Genomic DNA, 21,095 nt, shown 5'->3' with positions numbered 1-21,095 from the left:
TGTTGGAGAGGAGCAGAGGGTGACTGGGGAGGGCATTAGTGAATGGCTGTGCTATTGCATCCTCCCAGGAGAACTTTAAAACACACACACACACAGGCCCTTCTACACACACTCTCTCTCTCTCTCTCTTTGACACACATATACACACACGCACACATGCACACACACAGTACCTTAAGCAGCGCACTAAACCCGCCTCCTTCATCCCCAAAAAACCCATCCCGCTGCCATACCTCTACATCCTCGCACCGCCCCTCCACTAAAGTCAGCACTCACACGCTCTCCTCTGCCAGACTCACCGAGAGAGGGTGGTGTGTGAGAAGGGCCCGTGCGTATTTACGCTCAGCCTGTGTGTGCATGTGTCGGGAGCAGCCACTGACAGGACAGCCCGGGACCCGGCATCGGCTGATGATCTCTCTATACTGGCTTTTATTTGACTGGCTCTCCATGCGCTCTCCCGGCTGGCGTTAACGCGCAGCTTGAGAAGAAAAACAAACAAGCTGATAAAGAAAGAAGAGTTTGATTCAGCCCGAACGGCTCAAGAGTTTTTAGCTGTATTTTTTGCATCCAATTTTTCCCCCCAACTTCCTTGACCCTTCTGAGCGCGAAGTGACAGAGGGAGGGACGGGAGAACCGGGCGGAGGGAAAAGTGAAGCTGCGCGCTCCCCCGGTGGGTGATCCTCTGGATGCGGGACGATGGATTAACAGCTTTCTCCAGACCGTGCCGCCGCTTGTTTTCACAGCCGACCCCCTGTACGCCTCGGGATTATTTCAAATCGCACCGTCCTCCCCTGCCTCCTTCTCGAGATGACCGAGGAATATGTTTTGCGGTGCGTCCTGATGCTCTGCTGTGTGCTCCTCTCGGCCAACGCGAGTAACTGGCTGTAAGTTTTTCAAGAGAGTGGACCACAAATGTCACTCTTTTTCATCCGCGCTCTTACATTCACCTGTCCTTCTATTCCTCCTCATCTTCACATCATCTTCTGTCCTCTCCCTTCAGCTCAGTGGACGCCCAGGTTAATTGTTAACTATCCACACACACACACACACACACACACACACACACACACACACACACACACTTTCTCCCTCCCAGACTTAATAATTTACCACCGTCTCTACACCCCCCCTGCAAAGACCCTGTCAAAACCACCAACAAACGAAAAGGCACATGTTCTTTTTGGAAAGGTTTTCATCTGGATGAAACTTCATATTCTTCTTTTAAAAAATCCATCGTATATTGCGCGCAAAAATACTTCATGTATCAAACTAAATGTTTAATGGTAGGTGGAAATGCGACAATAATATTCTTTAAAGCCTGCATCAAAACAGTTTATGTCAGATGTAAAGTCTCCTCTGCCTTGATATTAAACCCAAAGAGGAGCTGTTCTGATCAGCCCTAAATCAGAAAAGCTTGGAAATGATGTAGTACACCCATATAATATAATTAAGATTTGTTTGACTAGAGCCTTTAGAGGTTAATGTGCAAGTTTTCTTGCAAATAGCAAAATAAATAAATAAATAAAATCAAATAAACTTTTCTTTTTGGAAACCCTAATGAAGCCTCTGACCTGTACCCTTAAGAAAACACCCTTTAAAAATATTTTTAATCAAGAACTTACAGATGCTGCAGCCAAATAATCAGAACCTGAATACCATATGCATACAATGATATTAAAACACTTTAACCTCATAAAAGAAAACTGAATAAGATCACTACTAACTTACCTCACGCACTCTGCAGACAAACACAAAATTTTACAAGGGCAAAGGCAAATGTCAGCCCATATAGGAATATTATATTATTCAGATATTCCTTTAATGATGGTCTTCGGACAGTCGTACCCAAGGACTGTAGTTAAATCCCTGTCGAGGATAACATGCAGCGTGAGTCTGCAGTGCCACCTCTTCCTGGGGCCGGTTGGTTGGCTCGCAAGTGTGTGCCTGCTCTCTCGGCAGCCTGTGGGAGGTGGTTAGGTGGGTTTCTGCATTCCTCCGCTCCATTTTCTGCTGCCATTCATTCCTCTTAGCAAATTTACTGGCTGTGCTCATCATTTAGGGAAGACTTTCCTTTTCTCTACCGCAGAACTGAAGCTCCAGCAGAGCTGATATTGATAGGTATTATTATCTGACACAGCTCCCTCCTCTTATAATCCTCCTACAGGGACTAAATAGTCGGTGCCAAATAGTGACTTAATGTTGACTTTCAGATTCGTCTTTTTATATCATTATTTACCTACATTAATACCTTTGCAAGATTAATAACAGGATGTTTGTTGTATGTCTACATATGAATAGTCCTTTCGATGGCCTAACCAATATTGGTGACAGATTTTTGCGAATAAGTCAAATTAAAGCCTTGCCAAACACCACTGCCTACCTTGAACTCTGTCACTGAATGCAGGGTAATTGTGCTGTTTGGGCCTGAAGGCGTGGTGACAGCAGCACAGATCAGGCATGTACAGGCAGGCTGCCGAGCTGCCAGTCTGCTCGACGGGATTACACTGTTGGGGAAAATCTATGTGGGGCTGTGTGGACTTCAACAACAAACATTCATGCTTTAGCCTGACCTCCACACAGCAGGAGGTGCACTCAGGGTAAAAGGGATGGGAAGCGGTTAGGATAGGTTAGAATATTGCTGTTGTTAACACGTGGTGGTAGCTCGGATCATAAAACATGAAACAGCTAGGGCCTAACCCACTGTACAGAGCAGTGTACCACAACAAGGCCTTGGGGCTGTTTGTTGTAACTGTTAATATGTTTTTATACTGTACAACAGTCAAATGTACATTCCCCCATATTACTGCTGTTTGATTGCCTTTGCTTCTCACATGTTGACTAATGAAAGTCAATAGAAGAACTGGCACATAAAGTATTTCTATTGTATTTTGTCTTATCCAATATTTCAGTAACATGATGTGAGTAGAGTGTCCATAAGCATGACTAAAGTCTAGTCCATATTTTCTCTGTGCATGGCTCCATACATATTCAGTTCATTACCTGCCCAAGTCTACGAAGGTCTGCTCAGAACATGTGCAGATGTTTGTGTGCACGAGGACCATGCGCACTGTAATCACGCTCACTGCACATGTGCTTGACAAGTAAACTGGATGATCTTTTCATGCATCACATGTATGTACTGGATATTTCTTGTCCTTGGTCCTATTTTTTATAACAATTGAGCACACTGTTTTCTTTTTTGACTTTGTTCATTATGTTTACTAGTGCACCTATGTGGACCACCTCTGTGTACGCATAATCCCTGATATGAATACAGCAGCTACTGTCTGTGATCATCTGTGGGCAAGCCCAAACAGTGAATGGACCCTAAAGCTCTTTTTAATCCATTTTTACTGGCAACCAGCATAACGTAATAACGATAATGCATTGATGCACAGTGTGAAGGATTGCCAGAGCTACGTAACACTGCTAATTAGACAAGTTCTTCTACATAGCTCTGGGATCAGGTGTTGGAATGTGACCAGAGTGTTTGGGTATTTGTGTTTATATAATGTTTATCTAACAATACAATGTGATAGAATAAGTTATCTGAGTGCAGCCTTTTGGAACCAGCATCCTCAAGCTGCTGATTGAAGTGTAAACGGTTAATGCTAAGCATAATGGTCCAGCAAAGATTGCTGTTTTAATCTGATTTCTGTGATGGATGTGGTGTTGGGTTATACATGTGGATGTGTGCTCTTGGCTTTGAAATGTGTAGCAGACTTTTTAAGCCATACTCATTACAGACAGCAGACAAAACTGAAGTTTTGATGTGACAAAGCAACAGAACATATAATGCAACTGTTTTCACAGGGTGAGTAGATCCCCGTAAGACTAGGAAACTAATCTTAACTCAATGGAGCACCACTTTAAAAAGGTTTATGGGGTTAAAACTTAAAACTTGTCAGGTAACCTTTGCTTAAATATTATTTCATACTGAAACAAGTATGGCATAAGTTTAAAATAATACCCACTGCTCTTAAATATTGTGGGCCTGTGATAGAACTGTAGTCATTGTGTTTGCTGAGTCATATTCCCAAACACAAATTCTCAAACGCACATACACACACACACACGCGCACACACACACTGGTTACAGCTCCATGGTTGCCACTTTGTTTATGATCTGTATGGAGTTGATGTATTTAATTTATATAGTGAATATATCAGTCAATGAATCAAACATTCATTCAGCAGAAAATTAATGAGCAGCGGTTTTGATCCATCAAAAAATTGCTTCAGCTTCACAAATGTGAACATTTCTTTGTTTTCTTTTATGGTACACTGAATAAGTGGACCGGTAATAGGACAAAGCAACACACTGAAAAATTTTGATTTTTACATTTCTGACATATATAGACCAAATAATTAATCTGTTAATTAAAAAAATCAGCAGAATAATTGATAGTGAAAATATTTGTGCCCTGCATTCAAAGTTCTATTCAAGAACCGAACTGTCCTCCAAAATTAAATTATGATTGGAGTTTAGCTGACACATTTCTAAAAATATTAATTCCCTGACTATGACTCACCACAGCTAAACAGTTTTGAAGGCCTCTCAGCTGCTCTTTTGTCACATTTAACCACAGCCTGACCTGGACTGTTTGTTTACCTCACCTGTAGCTCTCCCTGTCACTGCCACTTTAGCCCATGAGCCAGGATGTGATAACTTTGCCAAATCTCTGTGGCTGCTGAGTCACGCTTAGTACCCGCTGCCGACCATTGACTTCAGTGGTACTTTTCATTAGTTTGTCTGCCATCACCTTCATCCTCCTCCTCTTCCTCTTCTTGGCTCTTGCCCTGCACTAACTGGTTCTGCTGCACCTGCACACTTCTCTCTGTCTTCTGTGCGTGTGTGTTTTGTGTGTATGATTCTTTTTTTATGAGTATGCAAGCTGGCATTTCCCTCAACAATGGCACACACTCAGTAATTACCACAGTGACTGTAGAAGAATGGTAGCTAGTTACAGTGCACCACACATGCTCCAGTTCCCACAGAGATGCACATCACACACATACACAGCTGAATACAAAATTTATAAAGGAAGCAGGAAAGCTGTGCATGAATATTTTTCTACTAAATTAAAGAATTTAGAAATGAAAAAAATCAAACTCACTTTAATCAGTGGAAGAAATGTCATTCTCATCTTTTTGTGTTATCTATCACATTTACGAATGAATGTTTGAGTGCCTGTATTAGATGTATTCAAGAGCTGGTGAGATATTTCTCTTAAAACAAAAATATCAACTTCATGATGGCACTAGATGAAATTTGGGGAGCCCCATCATCCACTGGCCACCATAAATGTACAAATCTTCACCCTAATCCATCTAATAGTTCTTGAGATATTTCAGTATTGGACTTATTCATGACAACTGATGGAGGACTAGGTTCAGATATTTATTCCCAGTGGATGAATGATGATAACTTTGGTGGTCCTCTGACTTATGATACGTTTTGATTTATGACCAAACACCTGAGAAGCTACTGGTGTTTCCATTTCCATTTCTGTTTCAATTATTATTTATATTGAAAATGAACCAAGTGACTTTCTGTCCTGAGGCAGCAGGTGGTTTAGTGGTTAGCACTGTTGCCTCTCAGCAAAATGGTTCTTGGTTTGAAACCCGACAGGGACCTTTCTGTGTGGAGTTTGCATGTTCTCCCTGTGCTTGCGTGGGTTTACTCCAGCTACTCCGGTTTCCTCCCACAGTCCAAAAACATGCATGTTAGGTTGACTGGTGACTCTAAATTGCCCATAGGAGTGAGTGTATGTCTGTGTGGTTGTTCATCTCTATGCCCTAAAATGGACTGGTGACCTGTCCAGTGTGTACCCCTGCCTTTCACCCAAAGAGAGCTGGGATAGGCTCCAGCAGATCCCTGTGACCTTAAATAGGAATAAGTAATAATAAAAATGGCCTCAAGTTTGTACTACATGTGCTACTGTCAGCATGAAGCAATAGTAAAAAATCAATGGTTAATATGGCAGTTATTCAACCTTCATTTATATGTTTGTAAAATGTAGTATATAAGGCACACACACTGGCCTTTCATTCTGTGTGCCCCTCTCAGTGCCTTCCTGTTTCTTTGTGTAAGTACTGTATGTGAACCTAAGGTATATGCATAAGTCCTGGACAACATGGTGAAGTGCTGAAGAGATGGCAGCTGATGGGTGACCAGCAAAAAGCAGAGTCCATTTCCTTTCCATTGTGGTAAACATCACACTACTTTTACACACAGTCAGAAATGTAAATGTGGTAAAACTGTAGTATGTTATTTCTACCCATCTTTTCTTAAATGCATGCAGTTATCATGACATCTGGAGCAGTAGGGAATCACTCAGGATGACCTGATTACAGCCAGGACAGGTTGGGGCGGATGAGGAAACACTGGGGTCACTAAAGGACAAGAGAGAAATGGAATGTTTTAGTGATATACTGGTGACTCAGAATACCGGGGTGTAAACAACTGATTGCTGATCATTTCTGAATGTCTACAGTGGGTGACTGTTGCTCAGGAGGTACAGCAGATCAACCATAAACGCAGGGGTTGGTGGTTTGATCCTTGGCTTCACTAGTCCACATGTCAAAATGTCCTTGGGCAAGACCCTGGTCGCTGTGTGAATGGGTGAATGGTCAAATAGTGTAAAATGTGCACTTACTTAAGATTCTATAAGACACACTACTTCTCAAAACATATATACGCATATTAGGTTCAGTGTGACTTACTCTACTGCAAAATCAAAAAATTTTGTAGTGCTTCAGGACTTTCCTTAACATCTTTGTGTATGTAGGCTTTCTTCACTAGCACATTAAAGCAGTGATTTATGCTTGTAAATGTGTGGCATACTGCAAATAGGAACTGCTAACAGCCAAAGCAAGTCAGGCTTAAAAGTCGGGGCTCAACTTGTAACCCACAGCTAGCTCACTGAATCCCAGCAACATTATCGCTTGAGAGCGGCAGACTTTGACCATCTCTAAACTAAGGGTTCCTGTTATCAAGTCAAAAGCTTTTAAGAATCATGGAAATATCATCTTTTGGACCATTAGCAAAGTCTAAGCATATTTAAGATAATGTTCACTGGTTGACTTTAGGCTACTACACTACATTGCAAAAGTAAGGGATTCTGTTCAGTTGTGATGGTAAGGTACCAGATAGATAAGAATCATCTTGTTGCAGCCCAAAATAGATTTTACCGTGCACACAGCAAGTTCTTTATGCATACAAACCTGTGTATGAGACAGTTTACACACATGTGCTAACTATGTAAACAGTAAGAAAGAGCAGTAAATGGTTCAAGTCCAAACCTGCCCAATGTGCATGATTTTGACTTTAAAAACAAGCTTATCTTTTTATCCATCCAAACTGAATGTGGAAATAAAAATTCACCTTTGACAGTGTAGAAGAACACATTCTTTTCATTTTATAGTTACAGATTTATGAACTGTTGTAACAAACAGCATTTAGGTTGCAAACTGGAAACTGTTACACTAAATTTCCTCAGGGAACTGGGAACTTTCTGTCAGCACTCTCTTATTGCAGCCCATCAAATAGACCAATCCATTTCACATTTCTTTGCACCTTTTATATATTGTATATATTGTACAGTCTCTCCACTCTCTAAATTTTAGCAAGATGAATGTACCTGGATTGAAGTGGCCTGATGGACAAAAACACATCTTAAAACATACTGTTCTCCATAATTTGAAAAGTTACACATGTACATATGTACTATGATGTTCTTTTTTCACTGAAAAGCCATTTACTCTTATGACCTCGGGCTTAACAGACAGCGACATTCTTGGTCCCATGAGGATGATTCAGTATACTGTTGTGAGCTACTGACTTTTCTTTTAGTGCCACCATAAGGCTGATATTTATGGGTTCTACGGAAATGCCCTAACACTTTTTTGATAAATTGCCAATCAACATTGTTCATGTTTTGTTCATGTGGTTCCATAGTCAAGACAAAATTTCAGATTGTCCATTAACTTTTTAGATTGTCTAATACGTTTTAGCTGAAAAGTCACAATATGTTCAACTTTTTATTTAATGTTTTCATCTCTAGGGTGTAAAAACCAGCAGTTCACTTAGATAAATTCTTTTGTCTCTAGCTGGAGAAGACTTTAAAAAAAATGTGGCATAGCTGAATAATAAAATGCAATAGGTTTATCAAGCAGTACAAAACAACTTCCAAAAAACTATAAAAGCAGACGTGCACAGATGTTGACACACAGTGTTGCTCAAGCACCTGCATCAAATTTCAACTAAAAAAGTGTGCTGTCACAATGCCGACAACTGCATCTGAGTTCTAATTTTGCAGGATTGTATGATCGACTGTTATTTGTCGGTCTTTACCACAACAACAACAATCGCACACAGACAGAGCACCCTGCAGCCTGGCTGCAGACAGATAATGATACCTGAAAATCTTCACACTCTGTCCGTATCTTATTGCATATGATCCACTGTGGCTCTGTGCATCTTCACATCTGTCCACTATCTGCAGTTGGTTTAGAGCCAGTCAATCCTCATCCTTATGTATTTGCATTTTTATAAATATATAGTGGAAAAAAAGAAATTAATTTATTAAAATGTAAAATAAACAGCAGTAGGTAGCATCTACCTTAGTTATTAAAGTAGTCTTTGTTGGTATTTGTTAGAGACTTTGAGATTGAGGTTACTTTGTGTTGTAGACTATAATATAAAAAATAATAAACTGATAATAAAATATAAACTAAACTAGTAATAAAAAATAAAATAGTAATAAAATAATACAAGCTGCAATAGAGATGTGTAAGTAACCCTCAGATTGTAACATTGCTAAATTATATAAGCATTACTCAAGTGTACCTGTTTCTGTGTCATATATTGTTATACATCACATAAATATGGATTGCATTGTTAATAGTCCATGGGATTATATTTGAATATCAGAAACATTAGACTACCTGTCATCCCTTTGTTGTGGAACACTAACAGAGCTGCACCCATGGGCTGTTAAATGCTCTGACATGTCAAGCAAAAGATCCAGATTGATCCACATCTTCACTGACTGCTATGGATTATTATTAAAGGTGCGTTAGACTATTGATTTAGACCTGCTTAAAACAAGGAAATGCAATTATAGCATTCTTGCACTGTTTATAATAATACATGTTCATAAGTGTAGTGCATAACATAACAAACTTAACCATTCATCTAATCTTAATATAGTTACAATCTCAATTCTTATCACAGACTCACAATTTATGCTGTTATCCATAGATAACTTTTTTTTTTAATATAAATAACTGTTGGTGAGAGGGGGTGCATTCCCCCTCCCCACCCCCACCAAAAAAAAAAATGTCTGTGCACAGCCTGAAAAATCTGTCAGACTTAAATGCCTCTTAACCCCACTGCCTACGTGTCTAACCACAGAGGGACAGAGAGAGGATAACAGCTGAGCTTAGTAAGGCTCGGAGCTCCAAAACCTATAGAACAATAAACTCAGAAAACAGAGCTTCTCCTGTAAGTGTGTCATTTGATGGAGACGCACAGTGACACATGGCTTTATTGCCCCTTCAGACCGGTCGATTAACAAGTTGCATTGGTCGTCGGAGTCTGAGATTGACACTGAATGAGATGCTCTTCATCCATATTGTACCCTTTCTCAAACAAATGCAGTCAAACAGAGTGACAGGAAATGTACATGCTTAATACACTACAACTTGTACTGAGCATACAAGTCAGAGACTCCTGCACAGACACTAATAGAATAACAGGCATACTAACAATAATCATTGTTGCTAGGAGAGAACTACACTGTATTTTAGCTCAGACGCACAACTAAACAACTTGGAGCTACAGGTGTGTAAGCAAATTATGACCACATGTTTGTAGAGGCAGATCAAGACAACTAGTTCAGTAGAAGAACCCTCACCTGTTCCTGCTTCTGCGAGAATCCAGGGAACATCCTGAAGAACATCTGGCAGTCAATGGGATTTTTGACATTATGAATTTGCAGATATCTCTGATACCAATGGCACCTATAGTTTTTAAAGGGCTGTGATATAGCAAGGTGAGAAATGGGGTGATGGGCAACTAGTGGATCAGGACTTTTAACAATTGAAGAGGTTAAAAACTGGAGCGCTGACACTGGCATGTGACTTTAAAAATAATTCTTTATTCTCAATTCAGCCTGTTCTCCCACCTGGCCACACATTTCAGCATGTTTTAGACAGTAGACTTTCTCAGAATCTGATATGATCAACCATCTCACCACATTGGCATGACACATTCTGTAGCAGCTCAACCCCTCTGGTTAGCTTACTAACACTTTACCTAAACTCAGATATAGTCACAGGTACACAGGCCAGGAATCAGCTACACCCTAGTCCTGCTTTTAGAAACAATCAGCTGTTCACAGCTATATTGTTTCACAAGAGCTACAACCCTCCACCATGGCCACCAGAGTGTTTCTTACATCACCTGAAAGACATTACATTGGTGTTAAAACAAGCTGAAGACTTTTGGATGAGGCCTGTAGCCCTAGCCTTTGGGTGCCACAGCACTAACACCAGGCAGGAGGTTAATTTCATGGCTTTTACTGCCTCTTTTCTCAAATGTGTGTGAAAGTGTGTTTTTCTGTGTGTGTGTATGTGTGTGTGTGTGAGGGTTGTGGTGTTGACACAGCGTGTTATTTTTAGGGGGAAATGAGCTCTAGTGGAGCCAGCGGCATATAAATACACCCAGACACACGCGTGGGCACACACACACACACACACACACACAAACACATATACACACACACACACACACACATAGTGCAGTAGCATGAGCTGCTGGCTGCTCTGTAAACGTGTTAATCGAACTCTTTAGGTAGTTTTCATTTTCACCTCTGTCCTTTAACTCTTTCTCCTTTATCACTTTTCTGCCCCGCTTCTTTATCTGCCACTGAATTTATAAAAGCAAAGCTATTTTGAGTGTTATGACTCAAAATAAGAGCCACAAAGTCTAAGAATACAATAACCCTCATATCCACCCATTATTACTGCCACCACCACCACCACCCTAAGGTTCCTGAGCTGATGGCTGAACGTCAGCTGTGCTTTTTTATATTTTGTTTCATAAGCATTTGATTCATGCATTTTTGCTTGTTCAGAGCAGGACAGGTGTTCACTGGCATGGGATTTGTGATCAATATGAGGATTAGTGTATTTATTATTATTAGTATTTATTATTTTAGGTCACTGGTGTCAGCCTTACCTGACTTGTGCGACAGCTCATAAACAGCATGATGCACATGCATTTGAAGGCACTGCAAACCCAAATAGTTGATGTTTTAGGCTGTTGTCTTACCCACCTGCAGCTTTCTATAAAGACAGATCAAATTATACCATCTTATTATGTAACACTGTCACTTTAGACCAAACCCATAGTTGGTTTAAATCTATGAATATAGGTTTATTTATTTATTTTTTCTTTCTTCTATCTGTATTTTAGGAACTTAGCCAGATTAATGTGCAAGGAACAGAGGTATCCTTTCAGAAAACACACTGAACAGACATAAAAACAGAGACTCCCCAGTGAGGATCATTTTTATACCCCTGCACTGTCCATCTAGAGGGCATAAGGCTGTCAAGTCTAGTAAGGTGTCTTATAAGGTAAACTGAGAGAGCAGTGCCCTCTACAGGTCACTATATGTTCTGCATACTGTAGGTGTCCACTGCAGAAGGGGTGAGGTGGGTTAGCTCAGGTCACACTCACACTTGTCTTTATAACTGCATGTTGGCTCTCCACTAGCAGTACTGAATATAAGGTTTCATTGTTAGTGTTTGTGTAACTGGTTGTGTACATTGCACTTCACTTGTCAGTACATGAACTAAACAATTTAGCAGTAATAAGCTGTATCTTTTAGAGACCTGTGCACTGTGCCTCAGTAGAAAAGACATTTCTTAGACTCTTTCTTGCATTTCCCATCCATTCTATATTTACCTCTTACTGTGTACCTCTGCTGTGTGCTCAGTGCTGGAAAGGCAAATATAGGGATATTTTCATATAAATACACATTAGAGAGTGTGGTACAGTATGTGTGCATTTGTATCATTTTGTGTGCGTTCTGTGTATGCAGGAACACTAAAATGTTTACTGAAGCACTGTAGATACGTCCATCATCCTCCACCCAAACCCACCCTCACCGCAAATGTCTCTGCCTAAACTACAAAGGAAATATGACAGCTGTGGTTCAGAGATCTTACAGTTCTGTATCTTTTGCTTGTTAGCTAATTTACAGCTTAGATTTTAATGCAGGCCCATATGTCTCTTTAAATGATTTTGTAAAAAGCACATTTACCCCCTTTGCTTTCAAAAGACTGACAAGCAAAAGCAAAAGAAATGTATGACTTCATTGTTGTCTTGACCATGATAAAATGTACATACCATGCAAAGGATGACTTAAGACCTCTTTTAAGTCATTGGAAACCACTTTTCAGTTCAGCGTGCTAAATATTGAAGTGGGACAGCAAATAAAACTTATTTTCATTATATAATATTCAGTCAAGTTCAGAAAATATCAAGAAAAAAAAAATGTAATCAAAATAAAATCAAATAAAAGTCATAAAAGGTCAGAGCCCAAGGAGACGTCAATAAGATGCATGATTTGTCTGCCAAGAGCTCACAGTCAATTTAACACCATACAAAAGAAAAAAAAGAATCAGTTACTCTTCATGTTTAAGAAGCTGCAACGGGCAAAACCCTGTAGCATCTTAAGTTGATAAATGACTTTAGGAAACTGTTTGACATTTTGGGAAATATGCTTGTTGGCTTTCCTGCTGAGAGTTAGAGGAGACGACCTCATATCTCATTTCTGTCTGCTCAGTATGAACTGGAGGAAGTCACTGCTCCCCCGGAGACATAGTCCAGCACAAAAGCACAATTTGCACAGTCAGAGCCGAGCATGCTAAGCTAAACTAAAGCCATGGTATAAATGTACATACCAAAAACATCAAAGCATTCATTTAATGTTCATTCCGGTCCTTGAATACTAATACTAAAAACATTTAGGAGATTTTGGATCATTTATGAGTGGATATTTAAATGAACTCATACATGAATCTGCTCATCTGTTTAGTGCTGCAATGAAATGCTTATTTTGATATCTTTCATTTTTTTACTGAAATTGCATATTGATAATGAAAGTGGTTATTTTTTGGATTGTAGTCTTAACATTGGTCTTTATTTCCTGTTCACAGATAACAACCTGCGTCATATGTCCATGTTCTGTTTAGAGTTATCTTTTATTTTCAGTTCCAACCTCCCATAAGGTCGTGGGGGGTCTTCAGTGGGAGGTGCTGAGCATTCCACCTGGACTGTGGTGCGTTCACAGGCGGCTGCGTATTTGTGTTGCATTACACATTGCAGCCATCACAACACCACTGGCTCCACTGGGCTTAGGCCCCCGGGATTTAAGCACGCAACCACCAGAGGCATGAGAGACATGGGGAGGAATGAGGATGAGATGTACGATGGTGTGTGTGTGTGTGTGTGTGTGTGTGTGTCTGTGTGTGTGTTGCTGCATCCTTCTAAGGGTTGATTCCTCTGTCTTCTTGTTGAGGTGTTTTGTTAACCTCGACTGGGAAGTGAAGGGTATGTACAGCAGACTGAACAGATAAAGCAAGGCAGGGTGAAAATGCAAACTCACCCAAGGCCTGTGCTGGACTTTTCCCACACAATTACAGTCACATACACGAACACATATCCACAAAATCACCTGAATAACAGCTTATCCGATGTTTATTAAATGTTTCCAAGGTGCATTCGAGGCCAGTGGGATGCCATTCAGCTATTTGCCTCTTTGTGCGTGTGGTGCTGCCTGTCACAGGAGCAGCTTTCTCTTGTCGTCTTGTGTTTTCCCCACGAGTTGTTTTTATCACTGATGGGCTGATGGTCTCCCTGCTGGATATGCCTCCACCCAAATGTAGCACCCTTTCCAAGACTTGTGCTAAACAACAAAGAGAGATCAAACGCCGCACATGGCTTTGATGAAAGTCTCGCAACTGCAATGGAGCAGGGCAAAGCTGAGCTGGACTGGATCCACATGGCGAGGGTGGGTTCAGGACCTGTTGATACGGGAAGAGAAATATCTCACAGAGAGCAGGAGGACAAACAGTGGGGTCCAGGGTTACCCAAACAGTGTACTGCAACCCAATTCACCAAATAGTTCTCTACTAATGTCATGTAAATGTAGGCATGCTTACCGCTGTTATTATTCTACAGTTTCATATCAGTGTCCTTCGAGGTGAAATGACCTTCAGAGACTTTTTCATTGTCCTGGTTGAGGTATTTCTTTGACCAGAACGTTTTAGTGTGTAACACTTATAGGAGGATAAAACACATTTACCCTCATACGAATGAAAAATTGAATTTATAAAAAACAAAAACACACTCTAAAAAACACGGGAATTTTATTACATAGTCAGGCATGAAGAGTGGCTCATGTTGTCAAATAGCTAGACATTGCTGTGCAACTGGTATTACTGAGTCAATCTGCTGATTTCATGAGTTGACATCATCCACATCCAATAGGTCCATTGCTTTTAGCTCCATTTTGGGCTGAACCAACTCTTGAGGAAAATATCTCTCCAAATATACCAATTGATCTGTGATTTCGAGCTTGTTTTTTAACTGTTTTCTGTCTGCTGCCTGATGCTGAGGAGGTAAGATACAGTGAGGGAGTGCTATGAGAGAAGTGACAATGAACCAAACTCACTGTAAATGTTATTAAGACTGTGGGGAGTTGCAGATTAAGCTGATGATTATCTGTAGGTTCATCACTATGCGAGGCCTCTTTCAAATTGAAATATTTTGTTAGACTGTCTGTTTTAAGCAAGAGAAGCAAGAGTATCTTGGCATGTGAAGGGGAATTCAGAATGCCACTGTCCTGTACTAGAGGCGTTGCTTTATTGTTCATGCAGGTTGAAACTACAGCAATGCCTAACATAGTTAATTCACTGCTAATATAGATACTGATCAGTACAGTTTTAATCAAAATATAGGGGTTTTGTGACATCAAAACACTGCGGACTCTCTGATGAAGGACAAGACCGTGATGGTGCTTCAGCTTTATGAGAGAGTGATGTCACCCCCTCATAGGGTGGATGTGAGCAGATGTGGCTGAGATGTGGTGGAGTGGCAGAGAGCGGGGTTATCATGGCGATGAGTGGTAAATGCTAACACTGTCTGGATGGAAAGAGTAGAAGGCCATCAAAGAGACAGAGGCAGAGAGAGATTATCTACACTGTTGAGAGGAGATGGGGGGTGAACAGAAAGGAGGACCCGTGTGACTTCTGAAAGGATGATACACCAATTATACAGTTCTAACTAAAATTAAACATTATGAAGTCATGCTAAACTTATAGTACCTCTGCCTTTTATATGAGAGTTAACAAAGCTGAGCTGCAGCCAGCTGCACAACTATACATACTAAAATAAATAATCAGGATGTCATTCAGCTGTTGGTATACCTATTAATCCTGTACACTGGTATAAAACATGGGTAGCATTACTCTGTGTTGAGCATTATAGCTTTCTCAATAATCTGACTAGCAGAATTCTCTGCAATCTGGATCTGTGCCACAGTCTGGTTGAGACGGGCAAACAGGGCTTTACAGAGGTATGTGTGGTCTTGGGAACTCATAACGCAGGACTCATAAAATGAGCTTGAGAAACCTTAAGGAAAAACATGCCTACTTGTACAGAATAATAGCTAAAAAGTTAATTTTGTTGGACTTTTCCCTTATTAAGGGTCATCTTGATATTCAGACTATATCCACTATATGTAGGTGTCTGGAAATGGAGGTGATTCCTTCATAGAAAATAGTTACTCTAGGGTATCACATTTATTATATTCCTCCCTGTCCATTCAAAAAGCAAAAAGAGGACTCTAGACTCCAGCTTTGGGTGGTAATAGAGGGGTATATAGTTCCCTTTGGTTAATTTCCCCCACTTGCAGTCTTTATCCTAAATACACAAGTAATTTTTATAAAAAATGAACTACTCATTTGTGTGCAAAAATGTTTTCCAACAAGGATTCATAAAGGAAAGGTAAGAAGGAAAATAATTATAGACATAACACTTTTAGACACAACATGTGCGTAAATGACGTCTTAGGACACCTTGCGTAGTGTAGACAGTACATAATCAGAGTTGCTTCCTTTGTGGGAGACTCACTGCCAACCTATGCAAAAGCCTATTTCTGTAAGGTGCAGCTGGGAAAGGAGATATGAGAGTGAAGTGAGGTGAGGTGGATGTGTGAGGGTCGGGGCATCCAGACCAGTGCCATTTTCTCACACATCTTAGATTTGTGTGTGTGCGTGGTTATGTGTGCATGTGTAAGTATGTGTGTCTATCTCCCTGACCTGTCTGGCCCGGAGGTGGTATGTACGATAAGCCACTTTTCCTCCTCTCAGTGTCCTCGCAGTCAGACATTTACCCAAAACATTCCCACAACGTCATGGGAACAACTCCTCCCTACACCTGCTTCATCTGAATAGTTCCATCTTTGTTTGGAAAGCAAACCTTGAATATGACAGTAATGTCTTCCTTTCCTTCATGTGATGTAAACACTGTTTTTTTCATTTCAAGGTAGAAAAAAGGCACATTAAACAGGTCCTGATGTTTTGCATTTTTCTTTCCGTCAGATACCTAGCCAAACTGTCATCAGTGGGAAGCATCAGGGATGAGGAGACGTGTGAGAGGTTACGAGGTCTCATCCAGAGACAGGTACACATCTCTAATGACTGACTATAATCCTTCAGTAATCATAAGCCTAAGGCTTTTTTCACACAGTGTCACATAACTTGGGGAAACCTGAGTTTTCATGACATGGTAATTCATAACAGAGTTGAGGTAGTTGTAGTTGTAACAGACGCAATGGGGAAAAAACTGGATGAAAACCATTGTGCTTCAGATATACACAATTTTTCAATAACAAGGACACTTTTTTGATTGTTTTTTTTTTATGTTGTTATTTTTTATAGTTGTCCAGCAACTTTCATATTTACAAAGACTTGCTTGATAACTTCCTAAAAACCAGGGCAGTGAAAATGCAAAAACAATTACACAAAGGAATCACAGTGAATTTGATAGTATTGTATTAAAGTCTACATTCAGTATTTTGGCTTGCATGTATTTGTGGCTGACATAGCTCCTGTGTGTCACATTTCCAGGTTCAGATCTGTAAGCGCAGTGTGGAAGTGATGGATGCTGTGCGTCGTGGTGCCCAGCTGGCCATAGATGAGTGCCAGTTCCAGTTTCGCAACCGTCGCTGGAACTGCTCCACTCTAGAGACCATGCCTGTGTTTGGCAAAGTGGTCACCCAGGGTAAGATTATAGACTGCAGTGATTCCTTGCAAGCACCTGAACAGAGAAGAGACCCTTCTCTGTTTGAAGAGATCACTTCAAACTGTTTCCCAAGTTGGTTTTGATGTCATATCATTTTTTTTTCCAATCAGAATGAACACTCTTCAGTAACATAATGAAATAGTATTACTCTATGTGTCTGTGTTTGTGTATGTGTGTGTGCTAGGCACCCGTGAGGCTGCCTTTGTGTATGCCATCTCAGCAGCCAGTGTGGCGTTTGCGGTCACAAGGGCCTGCAGCAGTGGAGAGTTGGAAAAATGTGGCTGTGACCACAATGTACATGGAATGAGTCCAGAGGGTAGGTTTCTCTCTCTCTCTCTCTCTCTCTCTCTCTCTCTCTCTGTCTCTTTCACATACATGCACAAAGGAAACAGAAGGACCAACTGATCCAGTGCATTCTAATAAAATAAATTTAAAGGTTACAAATGTAATGCTTGAAATGCTTATTTTATTTTGAAAAGGCCAGACAGATATCATTGGCAGTATATAAACATCATTTTACTTGCATATGTATTAAAGTGTAAAAAAAAAAAGAAGTAAGTAATAATGAAGTGGTAGTGTTGCAAATGACATCTATACAACCACTTCCTCTCTTAATATCATGTCTTAGGTTTTCAGTGGTCTGGCTGCAGTGACAACATTGCATATGGAGTGGCCTTTTCTCAGTCCTTTGTGGATGTCAGAGAGAGGAGTAAAGGCCAGTCCTCCAGTCGGGCTCTCATGAACCTACACAACAATGAGGCTGGCAGGAAGGTAACTCACCGCTCTCAATCTGAAATGTCAGTTTGCACTTCTGTAGTACATAGCAAGAGAAAAGCCTGGTCAAGTATCTTGTCATATGAGACAGAGTCAAGTCATTTGACATTAGTACATGTCAAGTTTTAAGTTATTCAAGGTAGGTCTAGATAAAGCCAAGTCATTTCAGATAAGGCTAAATCAAGTCATTCAAGAAAAGTGAAAAGAAAGAGAAAGCTCAGGTCATATCACTTCTTTTTAAGGGAAATTCAAGTCAAGATAGAAACCATTTATAATTAAATTGCAAGTCAGTTGCAAGTCAAAACTCTGAATGTTGTCCATTAAAAGCCATTACATAGGTTTAATTAATAATTAAATATGTGGCTTTACAAGACCTGCTTCCAGCTTACAACTTGACACTTGAAAGTTTCAAGGGATTCTAAATCTCTCATCAGTTATGTCACAATCAAGTCCCTTTATTTTTGTGTGACATTCAATTCCCAGTTTACTTGTCTGGTTGCAGTATAATACTTTGTTGTAGCTGTTGACATGAACACCATAAAATGGATCTGACAGCCACATGATGTAGCCATTAGGAATACTGTGAACTATTGTCAGATTTTGTCAGTGTCTGTCAGCTAACCACTGTTTCTTCGGTATCTCTGCAGGCCATCCTGTCCCACATGCGTGTGGAGTGCAAATGTCATGGTGTGTCAGGTTCCTGTGAGGTTAAGACCTGCTGGAAAGCCATGCCTCCTTTCCGCAAGGTGGGCAACATCATCAAGGAGAAGTTTGACGGTGCCACTGAAGTTGAGCAGCGCAAGGTGGGCACCACCAAAGTCCTAGTGCCTCGCAACTCCCAGTTTAAACCTCACACAGATGAAGACCTGGTTTACCTGGACCCCAGTCCAGATTTCTGCGACTATGATCCACGCACACCAGGTATGCTGGGCACAGTGGGCCGCCAGTGTAACAGAACCTCAAAGGCCATTGATGGCTGCGAGCTGATGTGCTGTGGCCGAGGTTTCCAGACACAGGAGGTGGAGGTGGTGGACAGATGCAGCTGTAAGTTCCACTGGTGCTGTTATGTCAAATGCAAACAGTGCCGCAAAATGGTGGAGATGCACACTTGCCGGTGATGCAAGTGGGGGGAATAGAGGGCACTGCTGATGAACTAAACAAACTCCCCTCTTTCCTATTCAGCAAAGACAGTGGGATCAAGGAGGACTTGTGAGGCTCACTCTTCTCCTGCTTGAAACCACCCCACCTTCCTACTGCTTGTCAGTGGAAATGCACTGAGTGGCTGAAAGGTGAAAGGTCAGCCATATTCATTTTATGCCACCATAATGGATATTAGTAGATTATGCATGGAATTTCCTACAATGCTACAAAGACAGTTTGCTTCTTCTCAAGTAGAGAGCATCATTTGCTTTCTGTCTCCCTCCCTCACTCACATTCAGTTTGTCATTGATGCTTCTCTTGTTTTTGTAATGTTTAACTTATTTGTTGAGACTGAGGAGATAGACAGGAGTGGACCTAGAGGGAGGGGACAAATGAGTGGAGATAAGGGACAAACTGGACCCATGGGTGGATGGTGGATGCAATTAAGGAGTTAGGGTGAGATCAAGAAGATGGTTGTTTGGCCTCTGTCTTTGCTGCTGCTGCTGCTTTGGGGACTCATTTGGAGTGTTGGATGTCATAAAGGGAGACACCAAGCCTGTCAAAGAATGGACATTAATAACAAAGAGGAACGCGTCACAGATGGACTTTCTGTGATGTGCGAATGTACATGGGCTGTGCTGCGCTGAGGTTCAGTTGCTGTCGAGTCATTTATGTTAGCCCCAGCAATGCCATGATGCTGCACCACTCACGCACACTCACTGACTTTCTGTCTGATGGAGGATGATGATGGCAGGTTAAAGCCACTGCCAGCATGTTCCTGTCTTTTCTGTCAGCTAGTAGCACTGACAGGCAACAGGCATCAGACACACATATACACAGCAGACATTGATCCAGACCCACACCTATATTCACCCTGAGCTGCTACCTGTAAGTGGAAACCCGAAAACTTCTCCGTCTCCAGATCAGGTTTAAAATGATTTGTTGCCATTTCAGATCATATTGTGAAAATCTCACTTGCTCATTTGGACTGACATTGATCTTTGTCTTGACCTGACCTAACAAGGTAGCTTTAACTTACTGCCAAATGCTAGTTGGCTTAATCATGAGTAGACAGACAGACATGCATGCACACACATACACACATGCACACACAAAGGGGTCTGCCAGAGTGTTGCCGAGCATGTTCACCATGCATGATGACTGAAGCACTTTTTCTCCAAGCGCACATACAGCCTTCGCCCCACAGCAAAGACCATCCAACCACATATTCAATTTTCCATGTTCCCTCACACACACACACAGACACACACACACACACACACACAGTTTCCCATGCCACTGTCAGGACCACCACCACGAGTCAAGCTTTCCTATAAATATGTGCTATCATTATAAAGACATACTGTAAATCTGTAAAGACTTATACACTGAAGAAGACTATACTGCCTATGAATGTATGTTAATATGGAATATATGCTGTGTCAAAAAAGTCTGTTGTCACGTTTTTCAAAACTACGTGTTTTGTGTGTAGACTGTAATAACACGCAATAGACAAAGTCCCTTTAAAACAAGGTAGAACTGGGTGTGGGTGTGTGTGTGTGTGTGCGTTTGTGACAGAAAGAATGCCACAACAACAATGTTGTCTAGAAGGAAAGAAGAGAAACAGAGAACATAAAAATGAAAAGTGAAATCAAGCCCTGAATCACACACACAAACACACACACACAGCCCTGATGTTTCAATAAAACAACTGTCTTTCATCTGTGTTATTATGCAGCCACGGTGTTCACAGTGTACCATTGTATGTGTGTGTCTATACATATATATATATATATATATA

At 40.9% G+C, this 21,095-nt stretch overlaps 1 protein-coding gene across 2 annotated transcripts; it reads left to right on the top strand.

The window, feature by feature from the left end:
• Positions 1-305: 305 nt before the first annotated feature.
• wnt4 (wingless-type MMTV integration site family, member 4) lies at positions 306-20,957 on the top strand. 2 transcript variants are annotated; one of them, XM_026307903.1, is made up of 7 exons: positions 306-884; positions 16,678-16,759; positions 17,206-17,359; positions 17,565-17,696; positions 18,009-18,151; positions 18,802-19,198; positions 19,337-20,957. In XM_026307903.1, exons 1-7 carry the CDS (start codon positions 808-810, stop codon positions 19,387-19,389), a joined length of 1,038 nt encoding a protein of 345 aa, XP_026163688.1. In that variant the 5' UTR covers positions 306-807; the 3' UTR covers positions 19,390-20,957. The 2 variants fall into 2 exon arrangements, with proteins under 2 accessions (XP_026163688.1, XP_026163687.1); XM_026307902.1 differs by having other exon boundaries at positions 18,802-20,957.
• Positions 20,958-21,095: the final 138 nt, after the last annotated feature.

The sequence above is a fragment of the Mastacembelus armatus genome, chromosome 5 (assembly GCF_900324485.2).
Source record: "Mastacembelus armatus chromosome 5, fMasArm1.2, whole genome shotgun sequence".
NCBI lineage: Eukaryota > Metazoa > Chordata > Actinopteri > Synbranchiformes > Mastacembelidae > Mastacembelus > Mastacembelus armatus.
This window is presented reverse-complemented; position numbering and strand designations above follow the sequence as displayed.

What these genes read in the sequence shown, in the direction of transcription:
- wnt4 (XM_026307902.1), top strand. Translation starts at nt 808, where the DNA reads ATGACCGAGGAATATGTTTTGCGGTGCGTCCTGATGCTCTGCTGTGTG. An exon ending in TGGCAAAGTGGTCACCCAGG is followed by an intron (nt 17,360 to 17,564) that starts GTAAGATTATAG and finishes TGTGTGTGCTAG; the next exon opens with GCACCCGTGAGGCTGCCTTT. An exon ending in ACAATGAGGCTGGCAGGAAG is followed by an intron (nt 18,152 to 18,801) that starts GTAACTCACCGC and finishes GTATCTCTGCAG; the next exon opens with GCCATCCTGTCCCACATGCG.